Genomic DNA, 20,003 nt, shown 5'->3' with positions numbered 1-20,003 from the left:
TTGAAATAATTGCTGTATCTGTAAACGAGTAAGCATCTATATGTAGTTGTTTGTTAAACTTTTTTTTTAAACTGTATTGTTGGTTATAAACAATATATAACATCAAAACAAAAATGTTTTTTATTTAAATGTAGTCTGTTGACAATAGAAACTAATTATGCTGATTACATAGTATCGATCAATTTTTTGCAAAAGACAAAACACACAACAGGTTTCACATGAACTGAAGCATCTAACCTCAGTTCCACCCCCACTGCCAGGGCTCACATTTTCCGAAGTCATCAGTATTATTTCAAACACACGCTTTATACATTAGGAAATGATCTTCGCCCACAAGTCGTGAAAGGGGACAACTGGGATCTGTCATTTGACCTTTATTGACCGAAACACCAGAAATAATACAATGTGCTTTCTGCGTAGTGTGAATGCATGTAGGTGGAAGTATATATATTTCAGCGTTTTGAATAAGCAATGCTCATGAGTAACGTGAGGTCATTTACAGTGAAAAATATTGGCACTTATCATTTATTGTCACAAATTAAAGCTACACACAAAGCATGTTAAAAATTCTTCCTGCAAATTCTAGATCTTCTTTTAGGCGCCCCTTAAAAATCAAGCCTTTATAAGTTATTGTACAGTAGTTAGGTAATATACTGATAATTATGATGCTGTTGCTTTATGTAATTTTCACTATTTTTCAATGAGAAAGAAAGCCGATAGACTTCCAGTGCATTAGCTGTTCTGAAAATGACTAGAAGTATAAAGTGCAGTAAATTATAAAATTATTACAGGGAGATAGAATTCAACACATGCATAGCAAACCTTGTATTCACTGCTTCTTTTTTCAGGGATGGGAAGAATGATTGGTAACGCATGACTCAGTGTCTGTTCTGTGCGTGTTGGTGAAAAAGAGACTGTGGGCCTATGGAACTGACTATGAAAATGGCACATTAAAATGTTCACACTTTCCTGAAAATGTGCAAATGATGCAGGATTGAAGTCTGAAAATACTTCAGCTGGAATAATGACGTAATTACATGTCTCTGTGTTATAACATGACTCACATTTACTCACAAAAATGTACACTTAATAAAGCTTAATAAAATTTGATAACACTTAAGTACATGGAGACATCAATGAAGCAGTGGGATTTAATATCTTAAAAATATTAAATACTATGCTAAAGGGAGACTTGTATTAACTAACATGCCACTAACAAAGGCTAATAAATTATGCATTCAAAAAAAAAACGAATCTGTCACAAGCAGCATATGGGTATGGACTCAACTTTACAGTTCTGTTATATGTGATTAAACATTAGTGAATCTCACTGCAGTATGATATGGGCAGTGGCTCCTACTGTTGGTGACAAGTGTAACTACACTAAATACAGCATTCACAGGCTGACACTACACTAACTGCTTCACTGCACTGTTAGCAATGTGTTGTCTTTATTCAACTGTTCATTATATAGTATGTATCTACATATATTTAAAAATACATTATTTTGTTCTAGAGTATTTGTTAACCTGACAGTGCACATTAATTTTAAGTCTTGCCATGAGTTTCAGTTTTGTTCCTACTCAGGGTTTCTGATAAACTGGTCATATGAAACTTTATGGTGATATTGGAACAATCATCACACTGTCAGTTTTCATTATAATGCACCATAAATGCTGATCTGTAAAGAGCCTGGGCAATCTTTGAGAGTGTTAGGGGGTGTAATGGACCACTAATGCCAGGGTGTGCTGCTCTTTTTTCTGGGAGCCCTTGATGCCGCGATGCCATGAGGGCCCGTCACAGGGCTTGAGCACATGAGGATCCTCTTTGCTGCTGTGCTGAGGATTCTGGCAGTGAAAAGATGGATCTCCATGACACTTCAGAAATGCTAAGAAACACCTATAGAACTGAAAGGAAAAAAGAACGAAACAGTCTGCATTTAATTTCACTAATATAGACCTTTTTTAGGGGAAGATAAGGTACAATGTTGTCAAGCTGTATACTTGTCTGTGTTCCACTTTTGTCTCATGGACAATGCACAACATACTTTTTTGTGTCCTCATAGACTTGTGCATGGACAGCAATGCATGTGCTAGCAACCTGAGCACTCATGGGCAATTAAGTATTTTTTTAAAGGTCTGCAGATTCAACTTTGCACTAGATGGAGTGGAATGTGGAAAATGGAGTATACTTTATATGCTTTGTGCACTTATTTCCTAACAATATGCATACATTAAAATATAAAAATATATCAAATTTTAATATTGAAATACTAGCTCTGACCATTGAATTATTTGTTGAATTATGTGATGCAATATTATGACAAATCTGAACATTTGGTCCGAATTTGGTTAGATTTGATTTTCCAAAATATGCATCAAAAGTAGTGTAATAAAAAAAATTCAGTGATAAATAATATATAGTTCTATTGATAAATGCACTTAATTGTTTATGGTCAAATCAATACACTAGGACACACTACAGTGTTTCTACACCTCAACTAAAAATTCTAAATTCATTCCATCTGTGGACTAACCTGGTTGTTGAAAAGCACATATATGATCGGGTTGACCACTGTGCTGCTCTTGGCCAGGACTGATGGCACCACGCTGGTTATGGGAGAGATCACTCCCCTCCTGCCAAAGGTGGCCAGCAGAGCCACCACCCCATATGGCATCCAGCATAGCAGATAGCAGGAGACCATGGTGATAACCATGAGAAGGATGTGGTTCTCCCTCCTCTGTGCAGTCAGCAGGTTGATCTTAGTTACCTTAGCCAACAAAAGAAACACTTAATGTGTATCTATACTTACATAAAACATTGCATTTTGATGTAGAAAGACTTTTTCAACCATCTAAATCCAACTAAAAGCCTCCATCTTGCTGCAGATAAGATGGACTGCCCTACAGTTCATGATTTAGCTTACCATGTGTAAGCTGTCTGCAAATTAAAAGAAGACTGGCAGATGGTTTCTTCATGCGTCAAAACATTAAAGAGTCGTGACTTTTACCCTCTGGAGTCTGTTCAACTTCCTTATCCCCTTCCTATCATGAAGCAATCTCTCTCTATAAAGATCTCCTGCCGGTCAGGAACCGAATGAGAACTTCCAATCAGCAGTGGTGGCAAATGAGAGCTGATAAGTGGAGCTGAGCTCCCTGCACCGGCTAATGTCGAAATTCACACCGTTTACATGCTCCATTTGTCCTACACAAGATGATTGTGTTCGTATTGACAGCTCCAGCTCAGCTGTGTTTTCACACCTGTGTAATCCTCTGAAAGTGTCCTTCAGCAATTTGTAGGATCGATGGCACTGACAAAAAAAATATTAATTTGGAGCAACATAAACAAAATTTCCTTTCAGTACATTATCATTTTTCCGTTTCCATAATTTAATAACCCTTCTGCCTGGAAGTCTTTGATTCTGCAAACGGTTAAATAAACAAAAAAGTGTCCTCCATTCATAAACACCACAAAAAGTGCTTCTTAATAGTGTCTACAGTAAATACATTTTCATTCAGCTTTCCATTGAATAGTGTAATGGAAATCGATTTCATACCACATGTCTGGAGTGACTCTGTTTTAGGAATGCAATTACTTTTTTCAGACGTCACCCCCTGATTTTACCAGTGCTCTCTTCTTGTAATTCCCCCTTTTGAATCCCATCAGAATTCCATGTTTGTGTTTCTAAGAAAAGCCAGAGGGCTGTAGTGATTGGCCCACTCATACGTGTAATGGAAGCAGCTCTTTCCATTTGTCAGATACACAATGTGGTGCCTGCTACTGAATCCTGGAGGAAATAGGTTTGTTACATAACAGTTTGTCACCAGTAGTAACAGACTCTTCGTTCTAAAAATAACTCAGATGGTGATTCTCTGGCTCTGGCTCGCTCTGGCGACTAGAGGCTCGCTGCATACCTGCTGGAAATGCTCATGACATATTTCTTCACACGGTGATGTGTTTATGAAATATGCCTCAGGCATAGATGAGTCACAAAAACCTAAAGCCTTCTTCGCCCTGAGCACTGTCTAACCTGATGCCCCAAAGTGCTTTGATCTTATTCCCTTAGCTGGACAAATCCATATCAAATGGATAAATAAAGAATCGAAGAGCGGAGGATCTGTTATCTGTAGCTGGCCGGGGTTGAAATGTTAATTTGACACTAGCTATGAGACATCATTGCAGATTTCTGGGTACAACAGCTTTATTTCCACAGAAGGGACAGGTGTTACACAAAAGCACTGGTATCCCTCTGCTTGTCGATGTTTGTGCTTTCAGTCACTGTATTAGTGATGGGAGTTTTACCTTCACTGTTTCTCCAGGTTCACACTATTCATGTTCGAATACACAGTATTTATGAAACATTCTTTAGTGCACATCCAATGGACACTTCACTCTCACGGAAGAGGATTTGTGAATGACAGTGAAGCATCATAACTGATGCTTGTAGGTCACATGACAGCGACAACATGACAAATATAGTACATCTGGATTACATTAATACTACACACATTCATACTATATAGAACATCCTTTTTAATAGTGGCAAATTAGTACCTACTTGGAGTGCATGTGACTGCATGAGATGTAGCCTTACTATTTCTTACTTAAAAAAATATGATAAAAATAGTGAAAGCAGTCTTTATGTATGAGTTTTGACTTTTTAAACTGAATCTTTTGACTTAGAAATAAGAATTTTTATATTATTACTACTTTGTTATGCTCTCTAGAAACTGGCCGAATATCACAAAATCAATAATCACAATTGCTTTATTCTACAATCTTAAAAAATAAAGGTTCAAAAAGGATGTTTTTACAGTGATGCTATAAAAGAAGCCCAAAGAAGCTTCAAGTAAACAGTTAAAAGAATGATTTTCCGTAGTGTAAAGATCTTTTTATTTGATCTAAAGAAACCTTTTCCACTATAAAATAACCTTTTTGTACAATGGAACAATGTAAAATGGATGTTTTATGTTTCTCTTCCAGTACTCTAATGATGGGTGTAAAAATATATAGTTCATTTAAGAAATAATAACATGTAAAACATATAATAATGAATAAATCCTCTCTCACTCACCCCTTTAATAATGCACAGGATTTTGCCATAGCAGAAGATCATGAGCATTAGGGGTAGAAGCAGACAGAAGATGAACAGGCACATCACATAAGACATGCTGTTGGCTGAGCGCTGATGCCACTGCACTGAGCATGTTGTCCCAGGCCCTTCAGATCCATAGCTACTCCAGCCCAGGAAAGGTGGGAGAGTCCACACCAGCGAATAAAGCCAGGATCCAGCCACACAGAGCCAGGCCCTGCGGAAGTCAGACACGTCTGCCTTGGTGGGGCGCAACAGGGCGGCATAACGCTCATATGATAGTATGGACAGAGACATCAGAGACACAATTCCTATTTTGGGATAAAGAAAACAGATATGGAAAAATGGCGGTCACAAAACAAATAGCTTGTGAATATTGTAAAAATGTCTTTTTATCATAATATATTGCCTGTCTACACCAAGCAATGACAGCAATTTTGACAACTTTCTGTCACGCAGGGGAAAATGACAATAAACCCAAGTTTGACAAAGCAATTTACTGTGAACATCTGGGACAGTCCCCTAGAGAGAAGTCTGAGGTTAAGTGCAAAGTGCATACTGTTCTGTCTCTGGATCAGTCGCACAACCTACATCTGTTATATAGAAACTGCCCAAATTATCTGCAACATTGAGGTATTGTGTTAACGAGACTGCAATTGCTGTTTATCAAAACTAGAAAAAAACTATTTATTGATTAAAACCTTTTTATGAACTCTAAAAATCAATGCACAGTGATTATAAACTAACTGAAAGAGTGTATAAAATTATTAAATAATGCAAAAATTAATTTTAGTTTTTACTGAACACTGAGTCTGAGTAAATGTGAGGTCAATGGAGACAAATCTTTATTTAACAACCCATCCTGAAAACAAAGCAGATGTGTCTTGACACAAGATGATGGAGCTCGAAGAAGCTGTTGACAACATATTTATTTCTTCTGTCCAATTGTTAACCACAGAGAAAAACTTTGAACTTCATTCTGCTTCAGTGGGTTTGCACTGCAGGTCCACATCTTCTGCATAAAAGTGCTCTGCACTTGTCCCTGCAGTTCCTCTACACATCACAGCAAGAGAAACAGGGTGTCATAACACTCCTACTAGAATAATTAATGGTCTTAAACGGGCTCTCCATTCAAATGTCAGATGGGGGAAGACTGTGACTTCCGAGACAACCCCCAGAGAAGATAAAATCAGTGTGATTCTGTCTGCCTTAAGCATTTGTAATAAAAATTGTTAAAAAAAGCATATTGATCTGTGAACTTGACATGATCAAGAATTATGTTCCCTTTGAAAATAAATAAATTAATAAATATTTTACTAATACTAAACTTTTACAGCACAGCCTAACTGACAGTCTGCTTTAAGTGTTGTAGTCAAAAATATGAAGGCACACAGATATGTTTTTATATTGTACTTAATATAAAAAAAATGGACAATAGTACACAAAAATGAAATAACATGATTTTTTAACACTGGTACTACAGAAACTTTGTTTCTTTGTGATTGCCGTCATGGTACAAAGATTCAGCTGATTTAATTTAGGCTACAGACTGACCTTACAGCAAGAGATATTTTACATATGCATTCTATTTTGCATATGCTATATATATTATGATTAGTGTTGGTTAATTACTTTAACTGCAACATCTTGAAAACGTATTTACTTATAATTGTGTGCTGTTGAGTGGCGCACACACAAACATTTTCAAATCAAATGCTTGATTAAAATTAGACAGCAACATACTTCCTTTAAAATGTCCTTTATATGTATTACCCATTTTAAATAAATTCAAAATGTTTATAAAATGCATGGTGTGTTAACAGTCTGTAGGCTACCTTTAAAAATCATAGGATATATATATATATCCTCATCTGTAAGTCGCTTTGGATAAAAGTGTCTGCTAAATGAATAAATGTAAATGTAATGTAAATATATAGAATGTATTTATTTATTTATTTATTTACATTTTCAAAACCTAGCCTATATTTTTCTGTCTTATAATTTTTTCCCAAGCTTCCCAAACACTACTAAAATATGAACATTATTAAGCTCTTGGTTTGAAGACGTTATTAATAGTTATTAAATATATAATTGACCATGGATATTGTGTTTGTGTTAAAAACGTAACTCATCGATCAGCAAATCCATTAACCTGTAGCTCACGCAAGAAAATAACGCAGGCGCAACAACGCACATCGCTACAAAGAAAGTTCAGCTGTAAAATATCCTCTGAAATAGCCTCTGAAACCTGTTACACCTATAGCTCACCTGTTGGATAAACTTCAGTAAAACTTACCAAAAAGCGAATTGGCGAACCCGTACCATTTGCAGCCGTGATATCCCAACAGCCATTTCCCATAGAGACTGGAAGCAAAGCTGAAGGGAGTCCCAAACAAACAGACCAGTATGTCACTCACGCTGATGTTCAGCAGAATGAGGTTTATAGGTGTCCACAGCGAGCGAAACCTCGCAAAGATGAGCAGGACGAACAGGTTGTTGAGGAATCCAAACACCAGAATGATTCCGAGGCAGACGGCGGTCACCGTGTGGCCGGTTCGGCTCAGGCCGGGTGGGGGATCGTGGGGCTCTAGGGGGTCTTCTGAACTGACATTTGCACTTTGATTGAGCTCAGAAGTGTCTTTGTAGCAAATGTTCAAACTCCAGATGTAGACGACCATCGCAGCCTTACTGTACGGCCTTACTGTACGGACTTTCCTCATGGATGGATGCACAGTTCTCATCTCCCCCCTCACTGACGTGCAGCCCACCATTAACACCCTGCCTCTGCGGCTGCTGACCTCCGTGCGTCTGAGAGGCGCGTCTTTTGAGCGCCAGGGTGACCAGGGTGCGAAGTAGGAGGGGTGTGGGGTGGGGGGGTGCATATTGTTTTTAGACTATAGGCCTATATATTATATTTTATACATTTACATATCGTTTTCGTATTGATAAATGCTATAATATATTTTTCCACAGATACGTATAACTTTCAATACTTTCCAATGGACTCTGTTCTAATGAAATCGAGTTTGCCTGAGGAAGTAACCATAGCAACACTGCGCTGCTCACAGTTCAGTATGCGGTAGGTCGAGAAAGTAGACTACATATTTCAAATTTCATATTTCACATTCATATTCATATATAATCATATTTGTTAGTCACTTATGAAAATGTTCACGATTATAAAAGGGCTTACATTTGAATGTTTCGAATATATCTGAATTAGGGCTGGTAATTTAACGCGTTAATTTGTTTAATTAATTATGGAGGAAAAATAACGCGTTAAAATTATTAACGCATTTGACGCACTTGCCCCGCCCCAGACCTATGGATCATCTGCCATTTCATACAGTCTACTGATGACTAATATGACTGCGTGATGGGGCCTAGAAAATGCCCCTAAAATTCAAGATTTGGGGCAAAACGCTCGTTTGAGATTGTCTCATATTTACATTACACAATTAAGAATTATCACACGAGAAGTAGGCTTAGTGCAATATCACATTAGTGAAAATGTGATACTCTTCTCATTAGGGGTGTAATGGTACACAAAAATCACGGTTCGGTAGGTAGGCCTACCTCAGTTTTATATGGGGATAAATCAGTAGCTAAACTCGAGAGGTTGAAGATCTGAATGTGAGAACTTGTCATATTAATATTTGTATTTGTAAGTTAAAATTTACACTCACAGCTCTGATGTGAAAAGCTGAATCTTTCAATTTGCACACACAGACAATGATCAAAACACCCGTGTTTTGAATTGGAAGTTGTAGATTAATAGTCACAAATGTGTAGAATGACATTCACACAAAGAAAATGACATACATGTTTACGACATATTTACTTTTGCACTTTACTTCAGTTTCGCTGCACAACGTCAAGTCGGCACTTACAACCTCTCAGATCTGGAAGTACAAGTTCAAATCCTAGCGCTCTGACTTTTGCTACTCTTTTTGCGGTATTCTGTTGCAAAACTCACTTGTGCACTTGTATATGCAGATGTGAGAGAGCAGAGCTGGGGGCGGGGCTTTGGTGCGAATGAGAACATTTTATTGGTCGATGCCCGACCAATGAACAACGCCAATTGTTTTCACTGAATATCCTTAGCTTTGACAGGATTTTAAGACACTGCATTCATTTTGCCATTCAGGTATTATCTAGTAGACAAATGCAACATAATGCAACATATTTTATATGTATATCCCACTGCATATTGCAGAGTAAACTCGCTGTACTTTGCTTTGCTTTGATCTCACCGGCACGCGGTCACGTGGTTCATGGAGCTATCAATAGTACTAAACTAAACGTTTTGTCAAAATGCTAGAAATGTATTAATTGGGACAGACAGTAGTTTCATTATATTTGCAGCGATTTCTAGTAATTTGTAACACTTAAAGTGCATTGATTATGCATGGATAACTACGTTGACTAATGACTTGCGTTACAATAGCATTTTATACTGGAAAATGTAACAGCATTATGTTCTCATACTCCTCCTTAGCAGTTAAATGTGACTAAACAATTAAGTGTAACTTTTAACCAATAAAATAACTGTACTACATGATAACTCAGTCCTGTTTAGTTCATTTGAAGAGATCATGGTACTAAATAATATGCGCAATAATTATGATCCATGAATGACCATTTGAAATATAACATTTTGTAATATGGTTATAATTTATACTACAATAACTGTAGTATTTAGGTTTAAATTCCAGTGCAAAGAGGCACGCTTTAAATTAGAGGCATTTGGTGGCCAGAAAGATAATATTCATATGCAATTCCATTGCTTAAACACTAGATGGCCTTGTTGATGTTTAATAAATACATGTATTTAGCTCTACTAGTTGCTCAAAACAGTATTTCTGGTCATAAGTGCTTATTTTTTAGGTTTTGCTGTTTAATGTACATTTAGACATTATTAAACACTCGATTTTTATTTTAAAAAAAATTATAATAATAATAATGTTGCATTTAAAAAGATTCATTACTGACAAGAAAATTAGGGATTTAACCCAATGAAGATGTTAAACTATTTTTACAAAACATAAAAATAATAAAAACAGCATTATATTGCAACTCTGGTACAGTGATATGCAGTGGGATATACATATAAAATATGTTGCATTATTTGTCTACCAGATAATACCTGAATGGCAAAATGAATGCAGTGTCTTAAAATCCTGTCAAAGCTAAGGATATTCAGTGAAAACAATTGGCGTTGTTCATTGGTCGGGCATCGACCAATAAAATGTTCTCATTCGCACCATGATGAGCTAGTCCTTTTCCTAATGTACTTGTCCATTGGTTTAAAGGAGCAGGACTTGGCAAACCGTTTCAACATTCACATCTCTACTGTAAGCCGCATTATCTGTTCGTGGACCAACTACCTGTACACACTCTTGGGCTCGGTGGCCATCTGGATTGAGCCTGAAGACGTTAAAGCTCGCCTTCCTGATGATTTCAAAGACTTCTCCGATACTCAGATAATTGTTGACTGTACAGAGCTCAAGTGCCAGACGCCATCCTCGCCTCTCCTCCAAAGTGAGATGTTTTCTAAGTACAAATCTCACTGTACAATGAAAGGACTTATCGGGATCGCCCCTCATGGTCCAGTGACCTTCATCTCTTCACTCAAAGAGGGGTCAATAAGTGATAAAGAACTCTTTAGGCGGTCAGGGTTGGCTGACCTTTTAACTGATGACATGGCCGTGATGGTTGATAAAGGTTTCCTGATCACTGACTGTGTGAAGTCTAAAGTGTACTGTCCACCTTTTCTCAACAAAAAAAGCCAGATGCCAGCACCCAGTGTCCTCCAAACACAGAAAATTGCTCGTGTAAGAGTGCACGTTGAGCGAGTCATCCGAAGGGTAAAGGAGAATAAACTTTTTTATTCGGTTATTCCTTTGTCAATTGCTGGAAGCATCAATGAAATTTTTGCTGTGTCTTGCCTGCTTAGCAATTATCAAAATAAACATCTTGTCACAGCATGGGCCAAGTAGTGCTGACAAGTTTAAATTACAGAAACCTACAACTTTTAAATGTAATTATTAATCATTATCTCTGAATAAATTCTCATACAGTGACAACAGATGCAATCTCACACAACATTATAAATTAATGATTTTTATTGTAAAATGATGCCATATTGTATAAAGTCCATGAATAAATCTGACATAAAAAAACAAAACAAAAAAAAAACAGTTGAATAAGTAAAGCAACAAGCTTGAAGACACATTTTCTCAGATCACATCATTTATCAAGCAGTTCCAGGCGAAATATATATACACTGTAGGTAAGAGTAGGAAATGTAACGTAAATTAGAACTCAAATTCATAGTCCTAATAAAATACATAATGAATCAGATTATGATTTCTTTACCTGCCAATCAGTTGTGATCGTCTCATTGAGAGATACTTTGGCATGTAAATGCTGAAGTAGAAATGATCACACTTCTGCCTGATTGTTTCTTGAACTTCTTTGTCTGAGTGCAGTCGCTGCACAAAGAAATCCTCCTCTGCCCAGACAAAAAGGTCACACCACTGAAGTCCAGTAATTAAAAGCTGGCCTTGTATTTGCCAAAAATAGGCATGGCTTTTCTTTAGTTTAAAAGCACCATTTGACATGTGTAAGTACTTGCAGTCAATGTAACTTTTACCATTTGGACATTTAATTTCAACCAAACCGTAAGCAGGTGTTGCATTGGGATCATAAACAAGGCCATCCGGTGAGGCCCCTAGCCATGGAGCCTGTGGGTGAACCACAAGTCCACAAGGTGAGTAATTGACATTGTTGTACTGGGCATATTCTTTTGCTGCCTGAAACTCCATTTCTGAACCTCTCCTCATTTCCGCAGTTTGTCGTGTGCCCCTGATAATTCGCTCTGCAAGATGCTCAGCACTACTGTTACCTCTAACATGGGAAACTTCCCTAAACCTTAAGGAGGTTATCCTCATTCGCCGCAGCACGTGCCACTCTGGATCTTTGCTCTGACCCCGTGTCGACAATTCAATTTTGTGAGCCATCTCAATAGATAGCTGCAAACTTTGTACATGCAAATGTTCTTCCTCTGTACATACCCACACACATTCTGTTGGTGACAGCTGATGAGTAATAAGGGGAAGACATGGAGGACCCGGGGCATTCTTATGCAGCTCTGTGCATTGTGTTTGAAGTTTCGGCTGCTGATAGCACAAGGAGCTCTTGTGGTACTTTGATGTCACACACACCTATCAGTCTGATGGTGATGACCCGCTTCAAGCCTAATGAACCTTTCATAAAGAACAATTTACTTCACTCCTGAATGAATCAGCCATTTGAACGAATCAATCTATACATTTACCACCAACTACTGGCAGTTTTAGTTTATTATTTAGAGTATCATTTCATTGAAGAAATAATTTCATATTTTAATAGTAATAATAATAAAAATGAATAAAATAAATTATTAGAGTTAGCTATAGTTCACCCAACCAAAAATGACAATTCTGTCATCATTTACTCACATGGTCCAAAAGAGTAGGCTATATGTAATACATTTTATCAAACAAAATATGTCTTGCTGAACCTACTTTTTGTAATGACTGTTTGATGCATTCCACAACAATGACATCAAATTATCTTTTGTGAGTAATTTCTCCAAATTTGATGTGCGATTAATTAGATTCATTAATCACCACATCATGTAATTAATTAGAATTTTAAAAAATCTATCGCTTACCAGGCATAATCTGAATATATTCTCGAATCTTTTGATTCATATTGAGGGTGTTTTCACACTTGGTTCAATTGCTCCCCCTTCCCCTGCTGAACTGGTTCACATTGTATAATTTTGGGTCTGAAGCGCAGATCGTTTGCATCATCAAGCCAGCAGCTGCTTTCCCCGTTGCTTAGTAACGACTAGGCAGGAGAAGGCGGCAAAATGTGTAGCATAGTTTTCTTTAATTTTGTATTTATACTTTTTAACCATTGGTTTTGTTCCCAAAACTTCAGTACATAATGTCACTCATGACTGTCTTACGAAAGTACAGCAAATGCTCTGAAAATGAGATGAGATATAGGCCTACAGATCTCTGCTTGTAGCGCAACAGGAAAGTGAGTGAAACAAATAATCCGTCATTAACAGCGGTTCACTTGCATGATTTGGTACAACTGCATTCACATCAGCAGCGAGCAGCGGGGTTCACTTGAACCGTAGCCTAGACGCCTTATGTTGAACACAACTAACGCCATCTGCTGGACTAAGGGCGCTCATTCTTGCGTGTTGTGTACATATAATTTTATTTTCACCACCTGCAAACTTACAAGGAACTCATATAAGGCACTTTATTTCATCATAATTTCATTGCTCCACGTTTGCCCTCTGATCATTTTGTTTTGGTTCCACCACGTCGTCAAATCATGTTGCATCTTTTCATTACTTCCTGTTTTTTGTTTGTTTAGAACTATTTGGTCCATGTTGTGTTTATACATCATTTGAATGGAACCAGAGTTTGTTTTGCTGCATTCACACTTATTCAAACGAACCGTTCTAACAGAGCAATCGCACCAGGGTTCATTTTTAATCAAACCAGACATGACAAGTGTGAAAGCCACCTGCACTGTAAAAAAAAGAAAAGTTGACTTAACTTAAAATTACAAGGTGATTTGCTGCACAGCTTTTTTGAGTTTACTCAACTTTTAAACAAATTAGTTCATTTAATTCAATTCACTGAGTAAGGTCACATGTCTCCCAACTTAAAATCTTTTGTTCAGCTGATTGAGTTTTTATAGTTAAAATAACTTTTGTTATGTAATTTCAACTTTTAATGTTATTTTCACTTGACTTAATAAAGTACGTTCAGCTGACTAAAAATGTGTTTTTAAACAGCATCACAAGGTAAAAAAAACTACTACATGCTTGATTTTTTGGTCCAGGTTTTATTTCAAACCAGCAGCAACACATTGGTAACTTTAGCCATACTCATTCTTAAAAAAAAGTAATTAAATGAGTAGGCAGAAAAAAAAAATCTCATTCAACCGGTCCTAAATACTTTAAATGTTCTATGTTTAACATTTTTAAATTGTTAACACAAAACATGTTACAAAACGAGCAATATAAGACTTTTTGGGGCTTTAGCTTATTCACCGTATCCACCACAGTTAGGGTGAGGCTCCTTTGTCTTTTAGGTGTTGGCGCGCTTCACTGCAAATGCGCCAATTTCATGGTCGTTACAGTGCGCATGCTCCAACCTCCAACCCAACTTGTATGCTTGTTAACTTGAATTTACAAATTGAATTTACAATCAATTCTAGGTTGGTCCAAGGATTGTTGAACCAACGTCTTTTCACTAGTTATGCCAACATTTTTGCCTTTAATTGTCCAGTTAACTAAAATATAATCGTTAGTCTAACTTTTTGTGAGTTGGGATTTTTACAGTGTGAGACTTCGGAGTGCGGATTGTGAAAAATTGGATTTATATTGGAACTTTGGAGCGATTTATGTGTCTTTTACTTCAGATTGGAATTTCGGAGTGTGGATCATTTGACTTAGACTGGGACTTTGGAGTGTGAATGGCAAAACATTTGGTTGAGATCGGGACTTTGAAGTGTAGAAAGAAAAAAGAAAAGACAATAGACACAAATCCCTTAATAAAATGGTTTTATTGTAGTAATTGCGTAGTAAGGTTTTAACTAAACTTTAACTAAATTTTAAGAAGATTCTAAGATTTTTTAAAGTAACATTAACATATTTAAATTTAAAGTCAATGACTTATACATTTAAAACAAGACTGAGATAGATGAAGTGATGTTTTATACTCGAGCTCAGAATCACTTTTAGATTCAGGTTATCATGCCAGCTCGGCCGTTTACCATTTACATGATGCAAATCAAACTGTAAGCCAGATTTATTATTTTATTTCTATAATTCATTTTAAAAAATCGATGATGTTACAACTCACACTGTATCATAACATTTCCCATTCTCCCCTACCCATGCATTAAGGTTCAACAAATTGTTTATTTTGCTGGGGGGAAAAAATACTGCCTATGCTTAAAGTTATATTACAGAAAATACATTTTTTATAGTTGGCCATTTATAATATCTGTATAGAATTTTTTTTTCTTGGAATTATGACTGAATCTTTCCTTTTTTTTGTCCATTAGACTCTATCAAGTCAGACCATGTGAAGCATTCTTGAAATATAATTTATCATTCAAAGCACCAACTTCTGCCAGATAGTGCTTCATCCTGAGAATCAAAAGCAAACTTACATTTTGTCAGATATATGGTATTAAAGATATGATGACATGGATGGCTATACACAATGTTCACATTAACTTTTCTCCATTCACTCTTTGGACAGTACTGTCATTCTTTACTTTTATTGATGATGTTCTTGTCAGCTTTCTGCTGTCCTCCAGCTTTTCATTATTTCACATCGCAATCAAGCCTTAATTCCTCAATTAACTGACAGGTAATCAAAAGTTGCTAACTTACAACAGCCATGCAATGTTCATAGTCAAATTTCTGGTTTTATTTGGACACTCTTTGAATCTTTTTCCAATCCTGCCGTGATCATATATCAAACATCCAAAGTAACTGTTTTTTAACTGGTTGTGCGGCTGTGAGTTTTGATCCACTCCATGGAAAATCTATACCTATGAAACAGTCCTTTAAGAATGTCATTTTTGCCACCACATTTGTGATGATATCCCCTGTTGAGCCCACATGGTTATATACTGTTAATTAATATAGTATGATTCTCACTATAAATCACATACATAAAACAGCAGCACCTTGTCATATCGTACTCCATGGCTACAAATGTATTTGTGTGAGGAAAACTGCAGTTACAAAAAGGTTAATAACACAGACATATCAGCATTAACGCAAGGGCTGCTGGCAGAATCCACCGATACTTGTAGGTCAGTGTTATCAGCTCACAATAGTTAACAGAAGCTATTTAGTCTCAGCTGTCAGGCAGTATTGTTTTAGAAATAATACTATTTTATGAAGCCAAAAGTTAAATATGTCCTATTTAAAGGTGACACCTCCATAGGTCAGTGATAATTGAGTTGTGCCCTGTTGATTCTCTGAGGTGTCACTGCGTGCAGACTATATTAGAATTACAGATTAATAACAGATTATGAACATGTCAGTTGTGGCACTTCTCTGCCATTCACAGCTCCTCCTGTGACCTCTTGGGATAGAAAAGTGTCCATTTAATTTTGCCTGCTGTTTTCTGAATATTGGGAAATTTGACATATTTTCCGTACTGCTTTTCGGATGTAGAATCAAGTAATACTCTGTAATTATAAAGTTTTGTGCTCAGAAAAAGAATTAGTCCTCCACTCCCACTGCAATAAAATGTGGATGATCGATTATTGTGCTGAATGTTTCTAGCCAGAGGTGAGTCTGAGTTTGGCTTTGGTCATTTTTTTTTGGAAAGGGACATGTGTGCCACCAGATGGGTAACAGCTAAATATAGTACAAGGACATCAGTAATCCTCAAGCAGGAGTGTGGAGAGATGGCTGTTCCTCCATCTGCGTCCATGAATTGGATTCATGGTGGGGGAGTGGAGTGGAGTGATACTTACATCATAGTGTGAGATTAAGATTGGCTCCAAGACATATAGACCTCACATCATGCTGCTATAATTTATGTATTTTTACAGCGAGTTGCAGTGCAGTGTTGTTGTCGCCCAATAGGGTTGAAGTGTTTTCATTAGCTAATATGCCATGCTTGACCAACAATGTCATAATAACTTAAATCAAGTTTGTCTTAAATACTGTAATGTACAAATGAAATACTGTAATATCCCATTTGGAAATACAATACAATAACACAATACCAAAGTGATTTTCAACTGGTTTGTGACCTGTCTTACAGTTCTGTTCTGATTATCAAAGATAGCAGGGAAAAACAATGCCAATAATAAAATGCGACTAACTGTATTTAGGGTAGCAAAATAAATACAATTTTAATTTTTAAAAGAGAGGAGAAAGATTCCTTTTGTTGTCGACATCAAAGGCTGTGCATTCAATCAAACTGTAGTATTGTCTGGCACTTAAAAGCAGTTGAATTTGACAAATGACTGCATAGACAAGTTGCATAATGCTCTCATTCAAGCATAAATGAAATGAGAATAAATATGTTTTGTGCAAACTATGAAACATCTGCACTTTACTAAATTATAATAAAGCTCATATAAAACCTCTTTATACTTTGTTTTTGTACATTTACAATGTTCAATGTATTATGTTTGTAATATTTTTCAAGATCAGTTATTAACACCCAGAGAAGCCTTTCTGACTAATTAAATGCAACAAAATAGCTTTCAGACAATATATATATATATATATATATGTATATATGTATGTATGTATGTATGTATGTAAAACATAGATTTAGTGTGTGTTCCTTTGTGCGTGTAAAACGTCTTTAACCATAGAGCCTGAGGCCAATCTCTTGTACAATCTTCTTGTGTGCTGTGGTACATGAAGAGCTTGTTTCTGAACAGGTTGGATGTGCAGACGCCTCCAGGTGAAGCATTGCAAGGTCCATTAGTCACTTGTTCAGTTAAACGAAAAAGTGATGAAAGACTTCTTTTTTTCTTCCTTTTAAATCTCAAATAACCTTGTTAAATCCAAAAAAGATCCTTTTTCTCAGTCACCTGTACACCTTAAAGGCAATCACAAGTGACTTAATTAAAATACTTAAGATGGATAATGTCTTATAAAATGAAAAAGAGTGTGAATAATAGCATACATGAATAAGAAGGATCATGTGACACTGAAAACTAGAGTAATGGCAAATTCAGCTTTGCCATCACAGAAATAAAATGGTGTGATTAAAATAGAATGGTAGAAAATAATGGCATTTACCTGAATTAAGATTCATATCAGTCATCTGATCGCCTAATCCAGGATTCTTGGTCCATCCAGATGTAAGGTTTTGTTTGGAGGAGGGTCGCACCACTGTGCCCACGTCAGGGTGATCGTTGTGGAGGAAATTTAACATTGAATTAGAGTACTGATGTTCTGCTACCATCAAACCACCAGAGGATACAGCCGAGGGGTACATCATGGGGGGCAGAACAACACTCAATCCCTGCCTGGAATCCCCTGACCACAGAATAGCACTGTTTGCAGGGTGATTTGGTGGCATGTGATGGTGGGATTGAGTCTCCCTGCTTGTTCCTTGCAGGAGATGTTCCGGAGGAAACAAGGACTGAAATCTGGTATGTGACTCTGCTTCCCATTGACTTGAAAGTCCATCTAAAAATAAAATAAATAAATAAAAACTGGAATTCAATGTTTCAATCCATTTAGAAAGTCACATATTTTATGTAAAAGCTAAATTTAAGAGGAACAGTTACTTGTTTGAGCAACATTATGATTTCTTTTGATTTTGGAGCCTTCCTCCTTTGGTTTATTTGCTTGACTCAGAGCACGGGAGAAATGTTCATCCACCATGCTATTGATGTCTCCTTGGAAGTAGGTGAGAAGGACACTACCAGACTCCCCTTTAGTCTTCTTAGCCACAGGGTTCCCTAGACCCTCCTCCATCACTGATCTGGTACTGCAGAAACAGTAGGCATTGTATCATTTATCCATCTATCCTGCCGTGGTGACAGCTTATTGTGTGTTTAATTATTTGTCTTCTAAATCTAATGTGAAATTGCAAATGCATGGCATTATTTGCATTCTTTCAATGGTATAGATGAATAAGATTATGTAAGCATGGGATATGTCACAACCCAACTGTTCTATATTTGCTAAGTGGATTTATATTATATTAGCATCAATTACTCAAGTATTTAGGTTTGCTGCAGTAAGAGATACAGTATTATTTAGATCAACATGAGGCCAATTCAATTTTTATGCATTTATTGGTTGACGACTTATGTTGGTAAGTGCTATTCTGCTAAAGATCAAAATATTGCACTTTCCACAGCAAAAAAAAAAAAAAACAAAGTTTGTTAGCTTATGAGAAATATATGATATGTTTAATAAATTAAAAGTGGATGGCATTGAACAAAACATGTCATCATATGTCAAACACATTTTATAATGTTGTTGATTAAATGTTGATGTGTTAAATGCATTGCTATCTATCTATCTATCTATCTATCATACTGTTTAGATAAATAGATAAATAGATAGATAACAGGTAACAGGTCTGCAAACTACATTTAAAATAAATGTAAAATAAAATAAAAATCATTTTAAGTTAATATTTAGTAATATAATTTAGTTAAATCACCTGAGGTTGATGATTGATATAAGCTAGCTATCTGAAAGTTTTCTTAATTTTTTTTAGGTCTATCGGAAGTTATAATTGAAGTCTACATATTCACAAAAATGCAGATACATATCTATTAAATCTTAATACTGGCACGGTTGCAGAATATTAAAACAGTCTGTCCCCTCTCTGAACAGCAAACTGTGGGTTAACGCAGGTAAATCACTAGGTTTAGTAGCTATAGCACTTGATTGTATCCAGATTTATAGAATTCAGCATAACGCTTAACTCTACGTTTTTGTTAAAGCTATTTTAAAATGATGAAATATTGCTGTAATGGAAACAGCCACCGTTTCTACTCACCGTGCAACAGGCGTGAAATCTCGAGTGTTAAATCAGACGCTGCCACGCTTCAATTACACTGATCAAATAAAGGCGAAATATCCGCTGTTGCGCGAGAATTGAAAACGCTACAGTTTAATCGTTTCCCTTTGTACATCGACAACAAGAAACTACTTCACTTTTTGCCCTTAAATGTGGGGCGTTAATCTATGAACTTTAACCAGCACGAGTAGAATGTGCCTGAACAAGTTAGACCATTTAACTGTCATCTCTGAAAAAAAGACACTGACAAAGCTAATGTTTTTATGTTGTTTTACTTAATTTTCCCGTTGACATTGTGGATC

General features: G+C 36.4%; 2 protein-coding genes across 2 annotated transcripts; both read right to left on the bottom strand.

The window, feature by feature from the left end:
* Window positions 1-1,252: 1,252 nt before the first annotated feature.
* On the bottom strand, window positions 1,253-8,045 carry LOC132109507 (pinopsin-like). Its single transcript, XM_059515642.1, has 4 exons — window positions 7,389-8,045; window positions 5,075-5,403; window positions 2,537-2,770; window positions 1,253-1,907 (listed from the first exon to the last, which is right to left on the bottom strand). The coding sequence occupies exons 1-4, from the start codon at window positions 7,972-7,974 to the stop codon at window positions 1,713-1,715; spliced, it is 1,344 nt and encodes a 447-aa protein (XP_059371625.1). The 5' UTR covers window positions 7,975-8,045; the 3' UTR covers window positions 1,253-1,712.
* Window positions 8,046-17,420: 9,375 nt separating this feature from the next.
* Window positions 17,421-19,865, bottom strand: LOC132110090 (transcription cofactor vestigial-like protein 1). The gene is made up of 4 exons (XM_059516680.1): window positions 19,681-19,865; window positions 18,452-18,654; window positions 17,958-18,350; window positions 17,421-17,754 (listed from the first exon to the last, which is right to left on the bottom strand). Exons 2-4 carry the CDS (start codon window positions 18,639-18,641, stop codon window positions 17,714-17,716), a joined length of 624 nt encoding a protein of 207 aa, XP_059372663.1. The 5' UTR covers window positions 18,642-18,654; window positions 19,681-19,865; the 3' UTR covers window positions 17,421-17,713.
* Window positions 19,866-20,003: the final 138 nt, after the last annotated feature.

Source organism: Carassius carassius, chromosome 29 (assembly GCF_963082965.1).
Source record: "Carassius carassius chromosome 29, fCarCar2.1, whole genome shotgun sequence".
Taxonomy (NCBI): domain Eukaryota; kingdom Metazoa; phylum Chordata; class Actinopteri; order Cypriniformes; family Cyprinidae; genus Carassius; species Carassius carassius.
Note: the sequence above shows the minus strand (reverse complement) of the source record. Positions and strands in the feature narration are given on the sequence as shown.